We start from the raw sequence: 20,426 nt of genomic DNA, 5'->3' as shown, positions 1-20,426 counted from the left end.
AGAGACTGTGAGCGTCACCATGGAGCTCATCAGCTTGCTCTGACCAGTCAGGGCCAGCTGAGCAGAAACTCATGGCCGCTGCGGTATGATTAAGCCACCTCTCCTTCGGCTCACAGTCAGCCTCCTTGTCATAACTTCCCATATAATCCACAGGTGCATCCTGGTGCTTGTCCTCAGTGCCACCAACTGGGCCCTGTTGGGTCCCAGGATGCAGCATCTTTCTGTGCCCTGCCCTCCTGGTCATCTTCTGGTCTCCAGCTCACATCCATACACCTTGATGCCAGGCAACAGCAGGAGCCTGTGTAACTGCCTCCTGTCTAACCTGCCCCCAGGCTGCCTTCTAAGCCCACTTCCTCCCATCCTGTCCCAGTGCCAAGGCCACAGACACTGTACCTGTGTTCAAGCACTGTCCATAAGCAAAGCCCTACTCTTCTCTGCCCAGTAAGAGCCCAGGGTCCACTCAGGGCTGCCCACACTGCTGTTCCTCTAGAGCCCCACACTCGTACCCTTGAACTAGTGAGTCAAGTTCTGTCTTCATACCCTTTGTGCTTAAAAAAGAAGTGTTCATATGTGTGAATGTAAGTGTGTGTGCATGCACATGGAGGCCAGAGATCAATGCCTAGGCTAGTGAGCCAGAGAACTCCAGGGACCACCTCTCTCTGCTGGCCCAGCCCTGGGAATAGAAACGCATACCATCACACCTGACTTTCTGTGGGCATAGGGATCTAACTCAGGTCATGTTTTTGTGACAAGTACTTCACCCACTGAGTTACCTCCCCAGCCCCATTCTGTGCTCTGAGCTACGTGAGGTCTCTGGAACTTTTCTGAACCACAGCTCCAGAGGCCTCCTTAGGCTCAGGCTTCCCCCAGCACCATGGACCACCCAACTATACAAGAAGAGTGTAGAGAATGTGATCTTGAAAAGCTATCCTCTGCTCTGGGTTGGTTTTTCCCAGAACTGTTCCAGTCTGTAAGAGAAATGATTGGGGAAGCTGCAGCCAGCCATTAGCTCATCAAATCCTGGGCCCTCCTGGAACTGTCCATGTAAATGTAAACACATTGCTTTCTCACATAGGGTGTCAGCCTCTAGTCGTCTGTCTGTGCTCTGTGCCTGCCTGACCCAGGTTGGAGCAGAGGCCAGTACTACACGCTGCTCCCAGTAGGGGGCAGTGGATCAACCACTGCATGCTGCGCCCCAGAGCCCCACCCTACCTGAGCTGGCTTCCCACGCTCCTCGCTGTTCCCTAGGGGTTCACTTTAGTGAGCTTGTCAATCCATGGAAAGAGAAAAAGAGAAAAAGTTTCTAACCTCTACCCAGTGCCTTTAAGACGGGCCTCAATGAGGCCACCAAAGCCAAAACTAAAGCCACACTGTTCAAACTGGAAGTACCCCAAGTGCCCATGAACCCTATAGTTGGTATTGAGGATGGATGCCTCAGAGCCCAGTAGCTTTCTTTCCCATCCTTGCTCACCAAGTGATCTTAGGGGTGTGGCCAACTGGCACCCTGACACTCATTGTATTCTGTTGTAAGGCTTCATGGGAATGGTGGCAGATTCTCTCAAACATGCCAGAACCCATAGTCCCTGGGCCCCATAGGTTCTCTTTGGTTCAGAGTTATGTGCAAGGTTCCATAGCCTGCTTGAAGTGCTCTCTCCCTCGTGTGAGCAGATGAGGACGTCTGGGGACAGTGCCCCTGGCACTGGGGTTCCTTCAGGGCACACAAGGGCCCTCATGGCAGAGCTGCTCAGGGAGATTCTTGAGAGTTGGTTTCTGGGCCCAAGATGTTTAGAAGCTACCCACAGCTCATGGATTCCCAGCACAAAGCCTCAGCACTGTGACCTGGTGTCATCACAGCACAGAACTTGGGAGGTGCAGTCAGGTAGAGAGGAAGGGAGGGAGGGAGGGGAAGGGGAAGGAGAGGAGAGATGCATTTTCTCTCAGTGAGTATTTAAAAGTACTGTTGTGCAGCCGGGCGGTGGTGGCGCACGCCTTTAATCCCAGCACTCGGGAGGCAGAGCCAGGCGGATCTCTGTGAGTTCGAGGCCAGCCTGGGCTACCAAGTGAGTTCCAGGAAAGGCGCAAAGCTACACAAGAAACCCTGTCTCGAAAAAACAAAAACAAACAAACAAACAAAAAAAAGTACTGTTGTGCATGCCCCATGTCCTGCAGATACATCAAAGAAAGTAAAGGGAAAAACCTCCTGTCCACAGTATCTGCCAGGGCACAGCACGTCAGCTCTGTCATCTCTGCGAGCCTGTCTACTGTAACCTTCTCCAGTTGCCCCTTGACCCAGAAACCACCTTCTGCCTGGCATGGTGGCACACGCCTTTAATCCTAGCATTTGGGAGGCAGTGGCAGACAGATCTCGTGAGTTTGAGGCCAGCCTGGTCTACAGAGCGAGTTCCAGTGCAAAAGAAAAAAAAAAAAAAAGAGAGAGAGAAAAATAAAAAGAAGCCACTTCCCCCCAATCATCTCAGCAAGGGCCTGGTCACAGGTCTGTCCTCTAGAGGGTGACCCCAGAGGACAGCCATCTAGCTTTGTAGCCACTGCCACCTGGTGGCCAGGATCAGAACTCTGTCCTATAGTGGACTAGTGGCCAAGCCCCAGTGATGACTGAAGGGAGTAAAAGGGACCTAGGAGTGACAACAGGGTGTCAGGCACAGAAAACTATGTCCTTAAGTAGCTCCACGTCCCTTGCTGAGTCAAATAGGTCTTCTAACAAGCTCCTTGTGATCTGATGAGAACGGCTGAGTGGATAAAGTGCTTGCCTTGCCAGGGTGGGACCAGAGTTCGGATCCCCAGACAGAACCCGTGTAAATGCTGTGGTTGTGGTGGCCCACACGTAATGAGACAGAGACAGAATCTCTGTGTAAGCTGGCTAGCTAGGTTCAGTGAGAGATCTGCCTCAATGTCTACAGAGGGAGAAAAACTTGTTATCAACCCTGGGCCTCCACCCATACTCCCTCCAAAAGTCACAACCAACTAACTTCCTTGTTTTCTGAATCCCCCCGGGATTCACCAGAGGCCAAATTGCAGGGCAGGAGCTCCTAAGAACAGTGTCCACCAGGTGTGGTGTTGGGGTGCTGAAGGGGAAAAACTGTAGGGAGGACTGTCAGCAGCGGTCACTTGGCTCCCCAGATGGGTTTTCACGTTCACATCTATGAGCAAGTCACCTCTAGGTACCAAGGAGCTTTCTTCTAAAGTGTCCCCCCCACCACCCCGTAGAACTGGCACAGAGCTAGTGACAAGGGAAGCTGAGGTGTCCAAGCAGAGCTGGTCTGGGGGCCAGAGTGCAGTGTCTGCAGTATGGATCCCTGACTGTCAAAATACAAATGGCTGTGATAGCCATGTTGGGTAAAAGGGACAGAGAAGCAGGGTCCAGACTTTCAGCTGCCAGGGCTCCTGGGCAGAAATGAGCCCACGAAGAGTCTGGGAACGGTCTGTCTCCAATACTGAGAACGCGAAGGGCCAGATACCTGACACAGAAAGGGCATGGACTTCCAAGCCTGCACGTTCCATTCATGACCCACACCGTATCTCCCATGGCCTAACACCACCAGGCTTTGCTTTGTACCCCAGGATCCCAGCCTGTCTGCCATACTCTCAAATGTGAACCCATTCAATGATACAGCCAGCTGCATGGCTTACCTCCTTGAATCTCTCTGGCAGAGGTACTACTTCTGGTTTGGGGACCAATTCGCTCAACCCCCAGCTGACTAACAAATCCATTCTGATTTCAAAGCTGTAGGCCGAGGAACACACCTGGCGCTCTCAAGGCTGGCCAGGAGACCGAGGATAGTCACTGTCACCAGCTTGTGACCTATGCCCAGTTTTGCTCCTGTGGAAGGGATCTGGCTCTCACTCACAGCAGTTAACATCCACAGTTGCACAGCTCTACCTGGGAGGTCACTGGCGGTCACTTACCCAGTGGTATCTGTGAAGTCTCCTTCAGCACAGCTTACTAGAAATGTCTATCAACAGGAAAGCTCTGCACCCAGCCATGCTAATGTGGGCTGAGGTCAGGACCTCCCACCATATCAAGGAATCATTCATTTGCTTATTAGTCGGTGTACAACACTCAGAAGTGGGCTGCTGGTCCTCTATTCCCAGGCTGAGGACTCATTTCTGGAGCAAAAAGGCTGGAGACCATATACAGACCAGTCACTAGAGTAACTACAGGAGGCAAGAGCACTCTGTATCACTTCATCCACTCAGATGAGTTTTCTGCCTTGGAGACGTGGCTGTGTAAATGGCCTGACTAACGTCTACACCCTACTTCATGATACACACTAACAGACGTTTGTGAAGACACTTGTATGTCCTGCCTAAGAACCAAATCTCAAGGCCAGTGGGCCTTATAATGAAAAGCCATGGGAAGTCTGTACTCTCCTAATTTAGACTTTTTTTTTTCTTTCCTATTTTCAAGACAGGGTTTCTCTGTGAAACTCTGGCTGTTCTGGATCTCTCTGTAGACTAGGTTGGCCTCTAACTCACAGAGATCCACCTGCCTCTGCCTCCTGAATGCTGGGATTAAAGGTGTGCGCCACCACTGCCCGGCTAGTTTAAACTCTTATCATAAGCAAAAACTATAAAAGGGTCAACAATCATAAACTAGCTATTCCACAGTACAACCAACTTCCTTTTCCTCCTCCCCATCCTTCTGAGTCTCAGGACTGACATTTTCAGCTTCAGTCAAAACACACGGTGCCGACTAAGTCACCACAAGTTCCATGCAGGCTGCTTGAAATGACAGGGTTTCATTTTTTGTTTCTGACCAAACAGTATTCCACTGTCCACATATATATGTAATGCACACACGTGTACATCCCCTTGCTGGTGGGTGAGTGCTGTGGCTATTGTGATGGCCTATGAACACAGGTGTCTGTGGGTACTGTTTTTCTCTCCATTGCTTATACATCCAGTATTGGAGCTGTGGGGGCCACAGGACAGTTTTGACACTCGGGTCTTAACATTTGAGTCTGATGCCTCCATTTCATATGCCTATGCTCAGGAAGAAATAAGTTTACAGCAGCTGCCACTGGACCCCAGCCATACAACGGTCACTTGGCATCCCTAGCTACCCAGTTCTGTCATGTATGAAGACCCAAGACCTGCTGCCTGGCCTCCCGTGCTGGCCTGCAAGTCCATTCCTATACAAGTCAATCCCCAAGCTGCTGAGCAGGACCAGAACTGCTTATGGCCATCAACGCATGCCACTTAATGCTTTCCTTGCCCTTAAGTGAGCAGCACCTGACCCATGCTGTCCCCAGGCCTTCCTCCCTGGCAGGCAGCTTACCAATATATACTCTCTGAACTGATCTTGTTCCACTTCTTGAAACATCTACAAAAAACCCATGGCTTTAATAGAAAATGTTAAGGAGAAAATGTCCCTGGTCCTCAGAAGCCACAACAGAGCCGGGCAGTGGTGGTGCACACCTTCAATCCCAACACTCGGGAAGCAGAGGCAGATGGATCTCTGTGAGTTTGAGGCCAGCCTGGTCTACAGAGTGTGTTCCAGGACAGCCAGGGCTACACAGTGAAACTGCTGTCTCAGAAAAACAAAACCAAAAAGGCCCAGCAGTGCTCGCTTCGGAAGCACATAGACTAAAATTGGAATGATACAGAGAAGATTAGCGTGGCCCCTGCGCAAGGATGACACGCAGATTCGTGAAGCGTTCCATAAGGGCGGGGGAGCCATAGCAGGAATCTAACAGGAGTCCTAGCCTGGCCTCTGATGGCCACATTCACACTTAGAGGCTATCCAGTGTGGAATCTCTGGGGGAAGCCCCTATAGCAGGGGCTCTCAAGCTTCCTAATGCTAGGACCCTTTAATACAGTTCCTCATGTGGTGACCCCAACCATAAAAGCATTTTGTTGCTACTTTATAACTGTAATTTTGCTAGTTATGAATTGTTGTGTAAATAGCTGATATGCAGATACCTGATATTCGACCCCTGTGAAAGGTCACTTGACTCCCAAAGGGGTTGCGACCCACAGGTTGAGAACTGCTACTCTACAGGGTCTACAACACCTTGAACCTGGACTGGTTCTGGAGAAGATGGCTCCAGCAGCTGCTCAGCAGGCAGGGACTCTTCCTTGGAGCCTAGTGACGGTGTAGGTAGAGTGGTGGACTTGGGTGGCAATCTTGGTTTCAGAGAGCAAGGGAGTTTGCTACAGCAGCTCTTCTTCCCGGACAGCACAGACCTATGTTTCCAGAAACTGCTCTAGAAGGTGAAGTGGGACCGGCAGCAGGGAAGAGCAGATCCCCCCATGGCATTCTGCAGCACCCCACCCACACAAGAATGAGACAGCGCACTGGCCAACACACAGGGTTCTGTAGTGTAGCTTGGTTTTATTTATGTCCACAAATATTTCAAAAAAATTACAAAATACTCAAATGGAGAGAACACAGAAATCACAAGTTTCTGGGTGTCTACTGTTTACACTGTGTTATCTCATGGCAAACTACTCATATATATACACTTAGCTCCGAGATCTAAAGAAATGCAGCGATCAGAATGTCCACCCGCTCCACTGTAGTGAGACGTGAAGCTCAGCCTTGACGACACTGAACAAGATACGTACAGAACATAGAAAGCAAACCCAAACTTCAAATGAAAGGAAGGAAAATCCAAAAGGAAGCCAAGCAGCTGGGCTTCAAAGATGCCACGAAGGTCCAGGGCCTCCGAACAAACTAGTCGGTCACGGAGGCCATGGACTCAACGTTCCACCTAGGGACAGGGGAGAAACCCAAAACTAACAAAGAAACACTCCCGGACAGATTTCAAGTTCAGACTTCAAAGTACTTCACTCTTTCTCTTTGGAAAATGGGTACTAGAGAGGAGATAAAGGTTTAACTGAATGGCAGACTCAGTTAAAAGGGGAGAAGGAGGTGGTGGCATGGGACAGAGAGGACCTGCCTGGCCAGAGCCCATGAGGCTCTGAGACTTTCCTCGGTCCAGAGGGCAGTGCAGACCGCCTGGAGAGCATGTCACCACCCCAAAGAAAAAGCAAATGCCTTCATGCCAAGGTGGCCAGAAGTTTGATAACAAAAGGTTATTTGAGCTTGCCTCCTATGAAGAACCAAAGTTAAGGCAGAGTGGAATGAGAAAAAGAAAATTAAAACAACAAAAACAAAACAAAAACCCTACCAACATTTTCAACAGACAAATGGATCCTAGCTGCCCCATGCATGGTTCAGGGAGCATGAGGCCTGCTGCACCTGAGTCCGAGCCTGGAGCAGAGTGAAGGCCGGGTTAGCTACAGCCACCTCCTCCACAGGCCAGGACACACCTCGTGGCTGGCTGGCTGGCTGTCTCTAGAAGCAACCACTGCATACAAGAGTAGAAATGGCCCTCAAGATTCCAAGGGTGGGGTCACACATATCCCCCAGGCCCTGCTGGAGGGGGCTTACTCCCACTCCTTTTCCAGGCGGAAACTCAGGACACACACGGTTTACCAGGAAGATGCAGATCACCTCCCTGCACAGCCTGCTTTATAGCCCCAACTACAGGCCAGACCCGTCATGTTAACCCCAGGATGTCCTCACTCTGAAGCAGCCTCTCTGTGGCAGGCATGGCTTGGTGACATGCACATTCACAGATTTCTAACATTCCTTTGGCAAGCATATGTCCTGGGTCTTTCATGTGCTGTGCACCGCATCATTTCTTGAACTTCCTAAACTGTTTATGACAGTTTATCTAGAATAATCAAACATGTGCATAAAACTCTAAGGAAACTTATCACCAGACACACACACGTAAACATGCTTTCTATACCAGAGACAGGACGACGGGGACACCAGGGAACACAAAGTCAACACTAAACTCCTATGAATAAGGAAGGAGGCTCGCTCAAACACGCCTGCCACTGCACATGCGAGGGACAGACAGAAGTGAAACCAAAGCACAAAATAAAGAGCCTGTAACATTGTCCCTGCCAACCCCTGGATGCTCACTGCTATGACCAAACCTAGTCCCAAGCTCCTGCCTGCTTGAAACTAGAAACGCCCATCTGTTCCCTTTAATTAAAGGGATAATTATATATAACTTTTTATTAAAAAATCAACTCTGTATTCTGTCAATAGCTGGTAGGAATTCACACTTTGTGACATGGCTGGAAAAAATAGATCAGAATAGTCGTCTGTGGAAGGAAAAAAAGACTTCTAAAATTATTTATTTACAGATGTAAAAAGCCATGCTGCAGAACTGTCTCAAATTATGAAGATTCCCTACAATGTATTAAAATAAAAGATTTTTTAAAAATTATAGCTCTTGGATTTCAAACTCATATGCCACCTCTCTGCAAACCTCATGGGTTCCAGAGCCCACATGCCTCAGTGTCTGCGCGCACAGTGAAGGGTGTGAACGGACTCTAGCACCTACTGAGAAATCAAGGAAAAGAACTAAAGCCAAACCCCAAGATCGCAGGTAAGCTTTCTGGGTGTCAGTCCAGCCCAGGACACACCAAGTTTCTGGGAGACTGTCATGCAGGGAGACCCAAATCGGTCTCAGGAAATCCTCTCAACAAACGAACACTATTATGCAGATGTGTTTTTAGTTGTGGGTTTTAAATATATAGAGAAATCTTTAGACGATATTCCCCTTTGCTCTTGCAGCTCCTACTGGATGTAAAGTCCTGTTTCTGCCCCCTAGAACTGGGGTTTCCACAGCCAGCATTAACAAATAAATAACTTATAACTGCTTGTCACCTTCTTTCTTCAGTCGACTGGTGGGGAAGGGGAGAGAACAAGAGAATGAGCATCAGGGTGTGCTAGTGACAGGGAAATGACACCCCACGGGCTCCAGGCAAAGGCTGGTCAATCTGTTTGCTTATGGGTTCCACCCCACCCCAGCAGCCTGTCATCCGGCCAAGTCATGCTTGCATGCATCCCTCCCTCTCAGAACCAAAAAGGATGGCTCCTGGTGCTTGCCACAGTAGGGGTGGGGTGGGGCGAGCAGCCTAGGCTCCCTCCCTTTCACCTCACCTGTAATAGTCTTCCTGACTTGGCAGGTGGCCACCATGCATGTGTGGATGTCCATGCAGCCACTGCTGCTCCATGGCCAGTCTCTGTAGCTCGGCTGACTGGGCATGCATGGCCTGAAGCTGGTGGGCGGCTGACATGGGGGGTGGGATAGCCCCAGGCAGGTCTCGGGGATAGGGGGTGCCTGCCAAGCACAAAACAGGCTCTGCTACAAAACAAGTCAAGGGAGTAGCCGTGACCAGGGCAACCAAGACAGAGACCAGGAAGGAGGTCAGAGAGCCTGCTCTGCAGGGGTGCGCTCACCTAGCTGAGATGCCGGGCAGCCCTTCCCAGGCTCTCCAGAGAGCTTTACCAGGGGCGGGACAAGTTCAGCAGAGTCCCCAGGCAGGAAGGAAGCCCATCCCAGAGGCTCCTCGGCCTCATGCTCAGACCTTGCCTGCCCTCTTCTCCTCCCCAGTCCTCAGCTCCAGTCAGGTACCTATCGTCCTCTGCAGCCCAGGCAGTCCTGGCTCCTGTGAGGCTGTTTTGCTGTGCACTTATGGCCTCTCTACTACAAACCCTCCCCAGCAGTCCACCTGCCTGGTCCCCACCTGTGGAGAGTTGGTAAAGCCCAACTTCCACTTGGAAGCCCATGTCCTCCTCCAGCGAATTCTTACCGAAAACTGGGTGGCGCAGCATCTCGTGCTCATGGGGGGGCTGTCCAAGTAGAGGGTTGGGGAGGGTGCCAGGAGGGTAGGGAAATCGAGCCAAGTGAGGGCCAGCAGTCAGGGGGTCAACCAGGGGGTGAACTGGGCCTGCTGAACCTGAAAAAAAGGACACAGGTCCCACTGGCTCTGGCACGCTTTCCTTGCTGCATGACCCATTGTGACTTCCCTTTCACCCAAACTGGCTCTTGCTCACCAGGGTGGGAAGCATCGCCTGGCTGCAAAGAATCCTGATGGCCCCTCCCCCAGGGGAGGACAGTAAGGCAGAGAGGAGTAGAGCTTAGCCTTGACTGCTTCCTGATCCACACCTGAGGCCGTTCAGCACTGCCTGCTCTGTGCCTCTTCTGCTCAACTTGGGTCACACAGCCTTCTCCTCTCAGCTCACAGCAGCCCACAAATCAACCCAAGTGGTTGCCCTGGGTAGTCCTGTTCTGAGTACCTGCTGCTAAGGCCTTCCAGCTGTTTACACTGGCTTACTCTCACTCTTGGGGGGTGGGGGAGACTTGCTGTAGTCCTCTGATCTCAATGCTGCTCCACCTTTTGGATTTACTGCCTCCCCAGGAGCACCGCCAGCCTCCCTCATAACCAATCCCATGAGGCTTTGAAGGGAGTGGTACCCACTGTGTCTGTCTCTGTCCCAGCCCAGTCTTCCCACAGATGCTGGGAGAGTGGACCTTCAGGAATTCTGTTCTCAAAGGTCAGAACTGCACTTTGCCTGGCCATCAGTTCAAAACCAGTAGATACCGTGTTTCCCCCGCCACCTCTAAGGCAGGACATTTCAACTTCCTTGGGCAGCTCAGCACCTAGACCTAGACCTTGATTGGCTCCAAAGGTCACAAGAGCCATGATATGCCATCCCTCACCCAGGGGCCCAGGGTTTTCCCCAGAGGCCTCTCTTCTGTAGGAGGCCCAGGGCAGTAGCTTCCTGAGACTCACTGATCAGGAAAGCCCACAACTGTGAGTCTTGGATGGAAGCTGTCTGCCCAGCCTTGCTCCTGAACTGGGTACACACCTTGGTGGAGAGGATCCTGCTGGTGGAGGTGGAGGTGGGAGTGGATGTGTGAGTGCTGGTGGTGGTGTGGAGTTACATTAAACATCTGCAGTCGTGCCAGGGGGTCGCTGGTAAGAGATGCCATGCGCTCGGCATGGATGCGCTCAGCTGCCAGTCTGTCTGGGTAGCTCATCTCAGGCCGTAGCTGAGGACCTGCCAATGCCAGTCTCTCCCGCTCCAGAGGGTTCAAGCCCGGGTGGAAAGAGGCAAAGGGGTGGGGGCCAGCTGCAGGAGGGATGGTGAGGGCACTGTGCCGGGCAAAATGCTCCATGGGGTTGGTGGCTGGGTGCAAGGGATCCAGCTCCGGTGGCTTCACCTCAAAGCCAGGCTTCATCCTCTCCCGCAATTCACGCTCCCGGATCTCTCGCTCCCGGATCTCTCGCTCTCGGAGCTCCCGCTCCCGGATGGTGGGGTCAACATTGTAGAGGCCAGGCATGTGGTAGGCCAGCAGGGGGTCAGTGGGATTAAGGGGCATGTAGAAGGGATGGTTGCGGTTGGTGGGAGACATGACATGGGGCCGAGCATATTCGCTCAATGTCCGGAGGGCTGGTGTGTCAGGCCCGATATACGGGGGCACAGCAGCAATTGTGGTTGGTGGTGGCTCGAAGGAGGGTCGCATGTGGCCTGGACCACTGAGCTGAGGGTCACCAAGACGGCCTTCATGTGCTGAGCTGGATGCCTTCTGCTGCAGAAAAGAGAGTATGAAGACAGATGCCCAGCCACCCGGGCTCTAAGACTGGTGCTTACCACCCAGGTAGACCCTCGGCCTGATCCAGTATCAGGTCAATTTAGCTCCTTCACCCCAACACAGAAACAGGGAGCCTTTGCCAGGTCCGGGCACCCGGATGGTCTAGACCTGCGCCAGCGCTCTGGTCCACGCCAGCCTGCAGTTCTCCTCGATGCTCAGTAGGCGCACGACACGTGCCCCTATGCAAACACTAACAGCTGTGTCTGCACCAGAGTCCGGCAGCCGGGAAACCGACCATCAGGCCTCATGTGCCACTTCTGGATTTGGCTTCCCTCACCTCCTGATCAAGCAGGCACCAGGTACGCTAGCCCACAGAAGGGCTTCAAAGCAGGAAAGCCCTGCATAACCCCTCAATCCCATGCTTAGGTTTCCTTCCAAGTCACACCCTCCTGTCTCTCCGACCCCTTGCGATTATGGAGGCACTAATCTATAGGCTGTAGGAAAGGACAGGCCCATGGATCAAGTCAGACTCATGACTGCCAGACGATGGTTTGCAGCCTTCAGAAAGCCTGGGCACGGGTGTCACTGGCACTAGAGAGCACACCAACCGTCTGGAATAGACCCTGCCACCATGCCCTGGCTGAAGACACTGCCCCCGTGTATCCGGCCCTTCAGGACTCACAGCGGCACGCTCTGCCTCGCGTTCCCGCTCTCTCTCGCGCTCTCGCTCTTTTTCCTTCTCTTTCTCCCGCTCCCGTTCCTCCCGGGCCTTCTGTTCAGCCTCACGCTTGGCCTTCTCAATGGCCTCCTCCCTCTTCTTGGCCAGTTTGGATCCGGCCAGAGGCATGAAGTACAGGTCTGTCCGTGCACACGAGTTGTAGCCCCGGTCCAGGTGTTTGTAGAACCTAGAGAGGTGGCAGCTCTGGCTGGGGCTTCTGCTGAGGGCCACACCCTTCCTCACCTCCACCAAATCCACCCATACCCAGCCAGGCCCACATTCCTCCGAACCAGTACCTGGCGGACTGGCTAGCGTGGCTGGGGGTGTCCACTATAGTGGGCTCAGGGGATGGGCTCCTGGGAGGTGGAGGAGGGCTCTCGGGCTCCTCTGCGTCATCCAGGGCCTCCTCTTTGATCTGCACAGCAGGAAGTGGGCAAGATGGCGCCCCTGGAACACTGCCTCCAGAAGAAACAGCAGCAGAACAGGGCGGCTGTGATGAGGTGCTGGGCCCCGCAGGTGGGGTGGAGGTGGAGGGGCAGGAGGGTGGGGTGATGGGAGGAGGGCCTCCAGGTACAAAAGGGTGCTGGGGAAATGGAGACTGGGAGGGCACCTGGTGGAGGCCAGTAGGGGGATGGGAGGAAGCAGGAGGGGGTAGGCTCTGGCTCTGGGTCAGCCCAGGGGGCTGGGCAGGGGAGGAGGGCAAGGGCTGGCTCTGTGGCATGAGCTGTAAGGGTGGAGGGTGGGCTGAGGGAGGATGGTGTGTGGACAGGGAGCTGAGGGGTTTCAGGGCTGGAGGCGGTGGCAGATTGGCATTCATAGAGAAGGGTGAGGGCCCGGAGAGGTGGGGTGGATGCTTGTGGGCCTGTGGTGCTGGAAGCTGGGGGATGGGTGTGGTGGGCGGTGGTTTGATGTGAGGCATGGCTAAGGGTGCAGGAGGCAGGGGCTGTTCCCTTGGGGCTGCTGGGGCTGCAGCGCTGACTGGGAGGCTGGAAGCTGTATAGTGGTATGAGGATGAGCTGCTGGGGAGGTACCCAGAGGGCCCTGGCCTTGGGAGGCCTGGGGAGGAAGTCCAAAGGGTTGAGGAGGCCCTGGGTGTTGTAACAGGGGTCCAGCCTGCAAGCCGTGAGGGCCAGGTGGGCCCTGACCATGCAGGGAGGGCTGGGTGTGAGGTTGTGCGGAGTTCTGGTTAGGGGCTGCCGTCAGAGGCTGCAGTGGAGGATGAGGTGAGGGTAGTCGAGGTGGGTGCAGGGTGGGTGCCTGCTGAATGTGGGTGTGAGCTGCAGGTGCTACTGCAGATTGAGTCTGGGTAGGGGGCTGTGAGGTTGCAGGGGAGCCCTGTGGAGGGACTGCAGTGGCAGAGGATGTGGGCCCTGGGGTGGGAAGCTGGGGTGCTCCTGGAGGGGCGGAGGGAGCCGAGGCAGCCCCACCCGGAGCCTGCAAAGTGGGGGTCTGGGCCTGCAGTGTCTGCTGTTGTGCTGATGAGTCCGAGTCACTCTCATTGTCCTGAGGACTGGGGATGCTGGGGGACGTGCTGCGATTGTCCTGGTCGATGTCTTTCGGGTCACTGCTGCCCTCATCATTGACACTGCGACTGTCTGAACTCTCCCCTTCACCTTCGGAGGGAGAGTTGGGCCGGCTGATCTCCTACAGTCAGAGAAGCAAGGGATGGAAGCACTAGGAAGCAGAGCTCAACCCCACACTGATGGCGTGGGGCACAAGCAAGGCTCAGCTCTTGCCCGGAGTTGGGCACTGCTTTCTCCCCAGAGGACCTGAGACTGTGTGGGGGTTGGGGTGGGGGTGTCACAGGAGCCCGAGCCAGCAAGATTGAGCTGAGAGCCTCACCTGGGTCTTTGTTTTTTTGGAGGTGGTCCTATCAGTCTCCTCTGTGTCAGAGGCCACCTTCTCCCGTTGGCGCTTGGTGCTCTTCAGAGGGGACACAGCCTCTTCCTTCACCTTCTGCAGTGGAAGCAGAGAAGTGACAAGTTTGTGGACACTGTTCCTCATTCTGAGCCCCAGAAGCGAGAATGTTCTCCAAAGGGCCAATGAGAGGCCCAAAGGAACAGCTGTCTAGTGACAGGAATCCTTGGCTTTAGGAGCTTCTCCATCCACTCCATTTTGTGATTCTGGGGTCTTGGCAAATTTGTGGTTTGCCAAGAGGTATCCCCATTTCCCCCATTTTTCCAGGCCCATGGCATCCATCTGCAGCCCCTAAGCAGGGCAGTGTCACTGCTTAGATGGGCAGGGGAAGCAGGAAGCCCCCACTGTCCCTCCAGCCCCTGACCTTGGCTGACTTCTTCACGGTCTCCGCTTTACTGTCGTTGCTCGAGGTGCTAGCAGCACTGGGGGAGTTCCGGCCACTGGACCGGATGTCTTCAGTGATGGGGGAGGCACGGCCATCAGGGCTGGCAGGCTGCTTCTTCCGACCACTGCGTAGTGTAGACATCTGTCCCTCCAAAACCAAAGGATGGAGAGAATGGATCCCCAGGCCCCACAGATGCCCACCCAAGTCTACCCACAGGCAAGGCAGGATAAACAGTATGTTCACACATTCACTCAAACCCACTAATACATCCTGAGGGGTTTCTCTTGGAAATGAGCAGGGCTCTGAGAGGGAAGGAGGAGTCAGCTGACCGATGAACTTTAGAGCTCCTCACCCCTTCTCAGATAACTGTCCATGCTCAACAAACCACACCACAGAACATTTGTGGAGTTAATCAAACAGGACAGGAAGTCACCCAAGGAGACAAGGCTGTTCACTACTGCAGTTTCGTTCCCGCAGCTGCCTGGCCTGCACACACTTCTGTAGAGCCCCAGGGCTCAGCTTAGGTCAGGATGAGGAAGTGGGCCACCCCATCCACCTGCCAGAAAGCCCTCAGAGGTCAGGGCCGGGACAGAGACCCCTTGGTGTCCACAGTTCCAAGCCTCAAAGACCCTCCCCTAGTCCTAGACGCATTCCCCACCAATGTTAAACAGAGCTGCTGCCGTTGCCGTATTTTTAAGGACAAAGGCTCACTCTGTAGCCAGGATGGTCTTGAATCTATGGCAATCCTTCTGCTGGCCTCGCAAGTGCTAGGGTTATAGACATGAGCCACTATGCCCGACCGGACAAATCTCCACTAAAGAACCTATCTAAAAACTTCTAGTGTGGAAACAAATGTTTGGAAAAACCACCTGCGAAGCGGAAGTAGAGATATGCCCCCTGGAGGCACTCGGCCCCCACACATGCGGGAGTTCTGAGGAACTGGGGAGCTAGCACTGGGCCACAAACCAGGGCCAACGAGCTCTCCCTAGCACTAAGCTTCGTGGCCCCAAGCCCTAAGCAAGGCCACTGCCTCTGGGAGAGCAGACCAGCAAGAGTGTGTTTCTGCCTAAAACCAGTTCTCACTTGAGCCCCAAGCACCGGCCCCCAGCTCACCGAGCCTCGACTCCGCCGTGTCCTCATGCTATGCTTCCCACTGAGCCCATCATCCTCTTCCTTGACAGGCTTGAACATGAAGGGCGGGGGGTCCACAGGCTTCTCAATAGGCGGCAGCTCACCGTACTTCTTGAAGTGGATGCGGCAGTCAGTGCACAGCAGGATGTTCTCCCGGCCCCCGTGGTGCCAGTCTTTGGAGGCTACACGAGGGAGGGCGAGTGGGCAAGCTTTGGAGACCACCTGTCTCTGAGGACGTCTGAGCAGAGGGGCCCTTCTGTGGGCTCCACCTGACCCTGAGTCGTGACAGCCACAGAGCAGGAGCTTGGATGGATACCTGTTTCCTAGACACCCTGAAGCTGGTGAGGGGTACCCACTGTCCCGTCCCCTGCAGCCACCCCTTTGTTGTTGGCGAACAACAGACCCCTCCTGCATGAGCCCCCACCCCCCAGTAAATCAGTATAGTTGTGACTGCTCAACAGGGAGGCACAGTCAGGAAAAAGGTTCAGGTTTCTTAAGCACAGCCCAAGTGTCAGCTCAATCACTGGCCCAGGCTTCTTTCCCATCCGGCACATGAAATACTCTGAGTCTGGCAACCCAGAGCCCAGCCTGGCCCAGGAATGAGCACCTGCCCCTGCACCACGGGTGCCTGAGGCCACTTACTGGTAGTGAAGCAGTGACGGCAAGCGTACCCCTTCAGCTCCTGCTCGCTGTCTTCGCTGTCAAAGTCATCCTCACTGGCTGAACTCAGGTCCACTGCACATGGTGGGCAAAGTGCAGACAGAAGAGACACCATCATGTTCAGCTGAGAATGGGACCCCCAGTAAAATAACTCCACAGATTGGGAAGAGTGTTAGTCACAAAGGCTCATTCTGAATTCCCCATGATCAGTCACCAGAGCAAAGAGCTTTCATGTATGAGGAGTAGTACTAATCAAGGTCCTGTCTTGCCAGATTTTGGGGGCCGATGTGACACCTGAATCGTGTGGTGGTCAGCACAGGTGCTCATACTGGTGAATCTAACATGGTAGCAGTGGACCCACAATGCCTTCCTAATGCATCTGAGCAGTCTGGAATTCTGTCTACTGAACCAATATGGCTTCTGGGCCCCACCAAGTATAACACAGAACACTGGAACCCTCAGGCCAGTGTTCTGGGCTAGCACAGAACTGCAAAGCACTACTGCTTCGTTCTAGTTTATAGGGGCCAAGAGAGTAGGACCTACAGGGTCTCCCTGTCTTATTAGGGTGAATGGCACACTGGGACGGGGAAGAAGATCTGGGTAAAGCAGACTGAAGAAGAAAGTGGAACCCTAGGTCAAGCTTACATATTTTGTAAAATGTGAAGAATGGTAAGTTTATTAGAAATACTTAAATGCATGAATAATTTTAAACTCTCCCACGTGCTGCACTAGGGTACACGTATATACACAATAATGCACAAACCACACCATACAGATCTCTGGCTCACCAGCTCCATAGGCTCAGAGCTAGGCACACATATGCCTGCATGTGAGCAGTCTCTTACTACCCTTTGTGGCATCAAGATACCCCACTTACAGAATTCACTGGAAGGTGGTCTGGAGGGTGTGTTGACAGGGGTAGAGGCCGTGCGAGTCTTAATTCTTCTGAACACTGCCTGCCTGCGGTGCCGGCGGTGGGCACGGGAGCTGGCCGCTTCCGGTGTTTTTTTCCAGTAGTAATAGAAGGTAATCAGCTCCCCCTGTGAGAAAGAAGGGCAGTCGTGAGTGTACACGCACACCGCCTCCCCATCATCACGTCCTCCTGTGCCTGGCGTTGAGAGCAGGGTGGCAGCAATGTTGCCCAAGTGAAGCTTCAGGGTTCCATCCTGCAGCCCAGCAGAGTATGACCTCCACACATCAAGAATCAAGACCACACAAGAGACAAGAAGGAAATAAGGCTCCCACTTACTTAGGGAGCCATGGCTGTGTAAGGGAGCAAGTTGAGTGTGATATGTACACAAGGAAGCATCTCCAGAGACAGCCACCAAACAGAGAACACGGGAGCTGGTAGAAGCGAGGGCCAGGAGACAAACTGCTTTCTCCACTGCCCTCAACCTTTTCAATAGGCACCCTTGCACAAGCTAGCAGGAAATCCTCAAGGACAGGACTAGGGCCTAGCAAAAGAAGACAGAGGGACTGATGCCTGTCACATGCTGAGCCTTCCTGAAAAAAATGCAACCTAATGGGGGTGGGCAGAACTGTGGCAGCGCTACCCTGAGGGGCTCCCTGCCACCTGTCTCCCACACAGAGTGTTTGCACCTAGCTGAAGCTGGCTAAAAACCAACGTAAAATGTAGTTAAGTATACAAAGTAATGGGTTTGTGACGTTTTTTTAAAAGGCTGGTTTCTTAGAAAGACCCCAAAAGAAAGTCTCTGCCTTGGTCTTAAAAGAACACCATCAAGAAAACATTAAATCTGTACTTCAGGAGCAGGCTGCTCGGCTGTTCCCAGAGCCCCCTTCACCCCCTCACTCTAATGCATCTCATGAACGAGGTGACCAGGAAAGGTGGTGGCAAAGCAGTCTTCTTGGGAGCCAGGTTCTAATGGTTGGGAAGAGAAGTAGGCAGACCACAAAAGGGCGCCTGGAGACCTTGTACAAACTCTCCTAACAGAATCAATAACAACAGGCTTCACCCCAACCCAGTGCATGCACACACACACCCCTGTCATTCCTCAGGTCTGGGTTCACGGCTGTGTGTGCACGTGTATGTGTTGGGAGTGGGGAGAAACAGGATTTCTCAGTGGGCTGGATCTGCCCTGCCTTGCCTCCGCCCCCGGCTCTGAGATCACAAGCATGCACCACCATGCCTAGCTTTTTCATGTGTCATCTGGGGAGCAGACTCAGTTCCTCATGTTTACATGGAAGCACCTCACTGACCACGTTGCCAGTCCTTGGTTTTTTGAGACAGGGTCCCACTATGTAGCCCAGGCTGACCCTGAACTCATGATCCTCTTGCTTCCATTACCAGAGTTCCATGATTACAGGAGTGGGCTGCCATGCCTGCCACCAGATCCTTAATGGAGGTTTATAGCGCAGGAACTGACTGGCCTGCCTGTCCATCTCATGGAGCTGTGGATATGACTCAACCTTTTTAACCATTTAAAACTTAACAAGCCGGGTGGTGGCGGCGCACGCCTTTAATCCTAACACTCGGGAGGCAGAGGCAGACAGATCTCTGTGAGTTCGAGACCAGCCTGGGCTACAGAGCGAGTTCCAGGAAAGGCCCAAAGCTACATAGAGAAACCCTGTCTTGAAACGCCCCCTCCAAAAAAAAAAAAAAAAAAAAAAAAAAAAAAACACTTAACAAAATGCCAGTTCCCACCAACGCTCCACAAATGAAGCACTATCCCAGATTGGGGAAGGGTGGCAGGGGGCCTCCAGCAAGGTCCAGAACACTCATGCCTGGATGTATGTGCACCCCATACCAGCTCAGTTCTACCTGGTCCTAGATGAATAAGGGAAAAACGGGAGAAGTGCCAGTGGTGGGTCTGACTATTTCTCTACCCTGTGTTGTGGGACAAATGGCAGCTGGCCCAGTGGTGACTAGCACATCCTGTGACCCTCTTTCTGCTCCTGCACTGCTAGGGAATGTGTTTTCCTACACCAATACTGAGAGGGATTAGACTCCGATTTCAAAATTTCTGCCTGCTGAGCACTGACCTGCCTTAGTTCTTCCTATTGGTCAACCCCCTTCAAAAACTTCATCAGAGTGGCATACTTCATGAGCGCAAGTGGGCAACTTTGTCCAATAAACCAGAGTCCACCCAATAAACCAGAGTTTACTCTGGAGCTGCGAAGAAGCAAAAACCCAAGCATGTCCTTTCCAACCTCCTTCTTCAGCCTGACCCACCTTCAGTGGACAAAGACATTTCTAACAGGGTTTGTCTGAGCCTGGTGTTGTCTCGCACAGTAACAACTGACTGCTTCTACTAACTTTTTTTTCCCTTTAAAGGCAGGGTCTTATTATGTAGCTCCAGCTAGGCTGGGACTCACAGAGAGATCCACCTGCTTCTGCCTCCCAAGTGCTGGAATTAAAGGTGTGTGGCACCACGCCAAACCTCACCCCATTTTTTTTTTTGGGGGGGGGCGGGAGACAGGGTTTCTCTGTGTAGCTTTGGAGCTTGTCTTGGAACTCTCTCTGCAAACCAGGCTGGCCTCGAACTCACAGAGATCCGCCGGCCTCTGCCTCCCGAGTGCTGGGATTAAAGGTATTCCCCGCCACCACCCAGCTCGCTTCCTACTCCACTTATTAAATATGAAAGTTCAAAAGAATCTGGAATGGTTTTAAAAGACCACACAACCTGCAGTAGAAAAGAAGACATTCGAGATGAGTGAGTCTAAGGAGCTGGCCCAATGACAGACAGCAAATGGACAAAAGGTTCCAGAAGCCAGTCTGGACCATTCACCTGACTCCTACACCATGTTCTCTTAACAGCTGAGATGTCAAAGGTAAATGTTATAATTCAGGCAACACTACATTTTGTTAACAAGTAACAGCTGTAGCAGAAAATCTAAGCACCCAGGGCAGACTGAACCTGGGCACCCTGGGTCAAGATGACCAGGCACCTGGGTTGGGCAGAAACCATGGCTGAGAAAATGAAAGAATGTCAATTTAAAACACAGAAAGCCTAGATGGCCAGGCCCTGCACGCATTGCTGGTGGGACACGAGGTGTCAAATTCACTTTGTAAAAAGTTTGCCTGTTTCTACCAGGTCAATAATAAACAAGTACCACAGGGTCGAGAATTCTATGCCTGGCTTGTTTATCCAATAGGACAAAGATGTGCTCACATAAAGGCTTTAAACAGTTTTAAAATTTTCGATGTGTATGTGTCTTGGTGTGAGAATGC

The 20,426-nt window shown here is 52.8% G+C and overlaps 1 protein-coding gene and 1 non-coding gene across 2 annotated transcripts in view; one reads left to right on the top strand and one right to left on the bottom strand.

Annotated features, from left to right (window-relative positions):
• The first annotated feature begins 5,580 nt into the window (after positions 1–5,580).
• LOC114702647 lies at positions 5,581–5,687 on the top strand. The gene has a single exon (XR_003736022.1). It is a non-coding gene; the product is annotated as a U6 spliceosomal RNA (small nuclear RNA).
• Positions 5,688–6,332: 645 nt separating this feature from the next.
• Rere (arginine-glutamic acid dipeptide repeats) overlaps positions 6,333–20,426 on the bottom strand; it is a 367,060-nt gene continuing 352,966 nt past the window's right edge. Inside the window, 12 exon segments of the mRNA XM_037203202.1 lie at positions 6,333–8,727; positions 8,987–9,167; positions 9,640–9,786; positions 10,700–11,420; positions 12,109–12,331; positions 12,441–13,101; positions 13,104–13,788; positions 13,987–14,100; positions 14,426–14,587; positions 15,560–15,759; positions 16,220–16,312; positions 17,115–17,277. Of these exon segments, the coding sequence (XP_037059097.1) occupies positions 8,694–8,727; positions 8,987–9,167; positions 9,640–9,786; positions 10,700–11,420; positions 12,109–12,331; positions 12,441–13,101; positions 13,104–13,788; positions 13,987–14,100; positions 14,426–14,587; positions 15,560–15,759; positions 16,220–16,312; positions 17,115–17,277 (3,384 nt within the window). The 3' untranslated portion in view covers positions 6,333–8,693.

Source organism: Peromyscus leucopus, chromosome 2 (assembly GCF_004664715.2).
Source record: "Peromyscus leucopus breed LL Stock chromosome 2, UCI_PerLeu_2.1, whole genome shotgun sequence".
Taxonomy (NCBI): Eukaryota; Metazoa; Chordata; class Mammalia; order Rodentia; family Cricetidae; genus Peromyscus; species Peromyscus leucopus.
The sequence above is the reverse complement of the archived record's forward strand: the minus strand, read 5'-3'. Positions and strand labels throughout refer to the sequence as shown.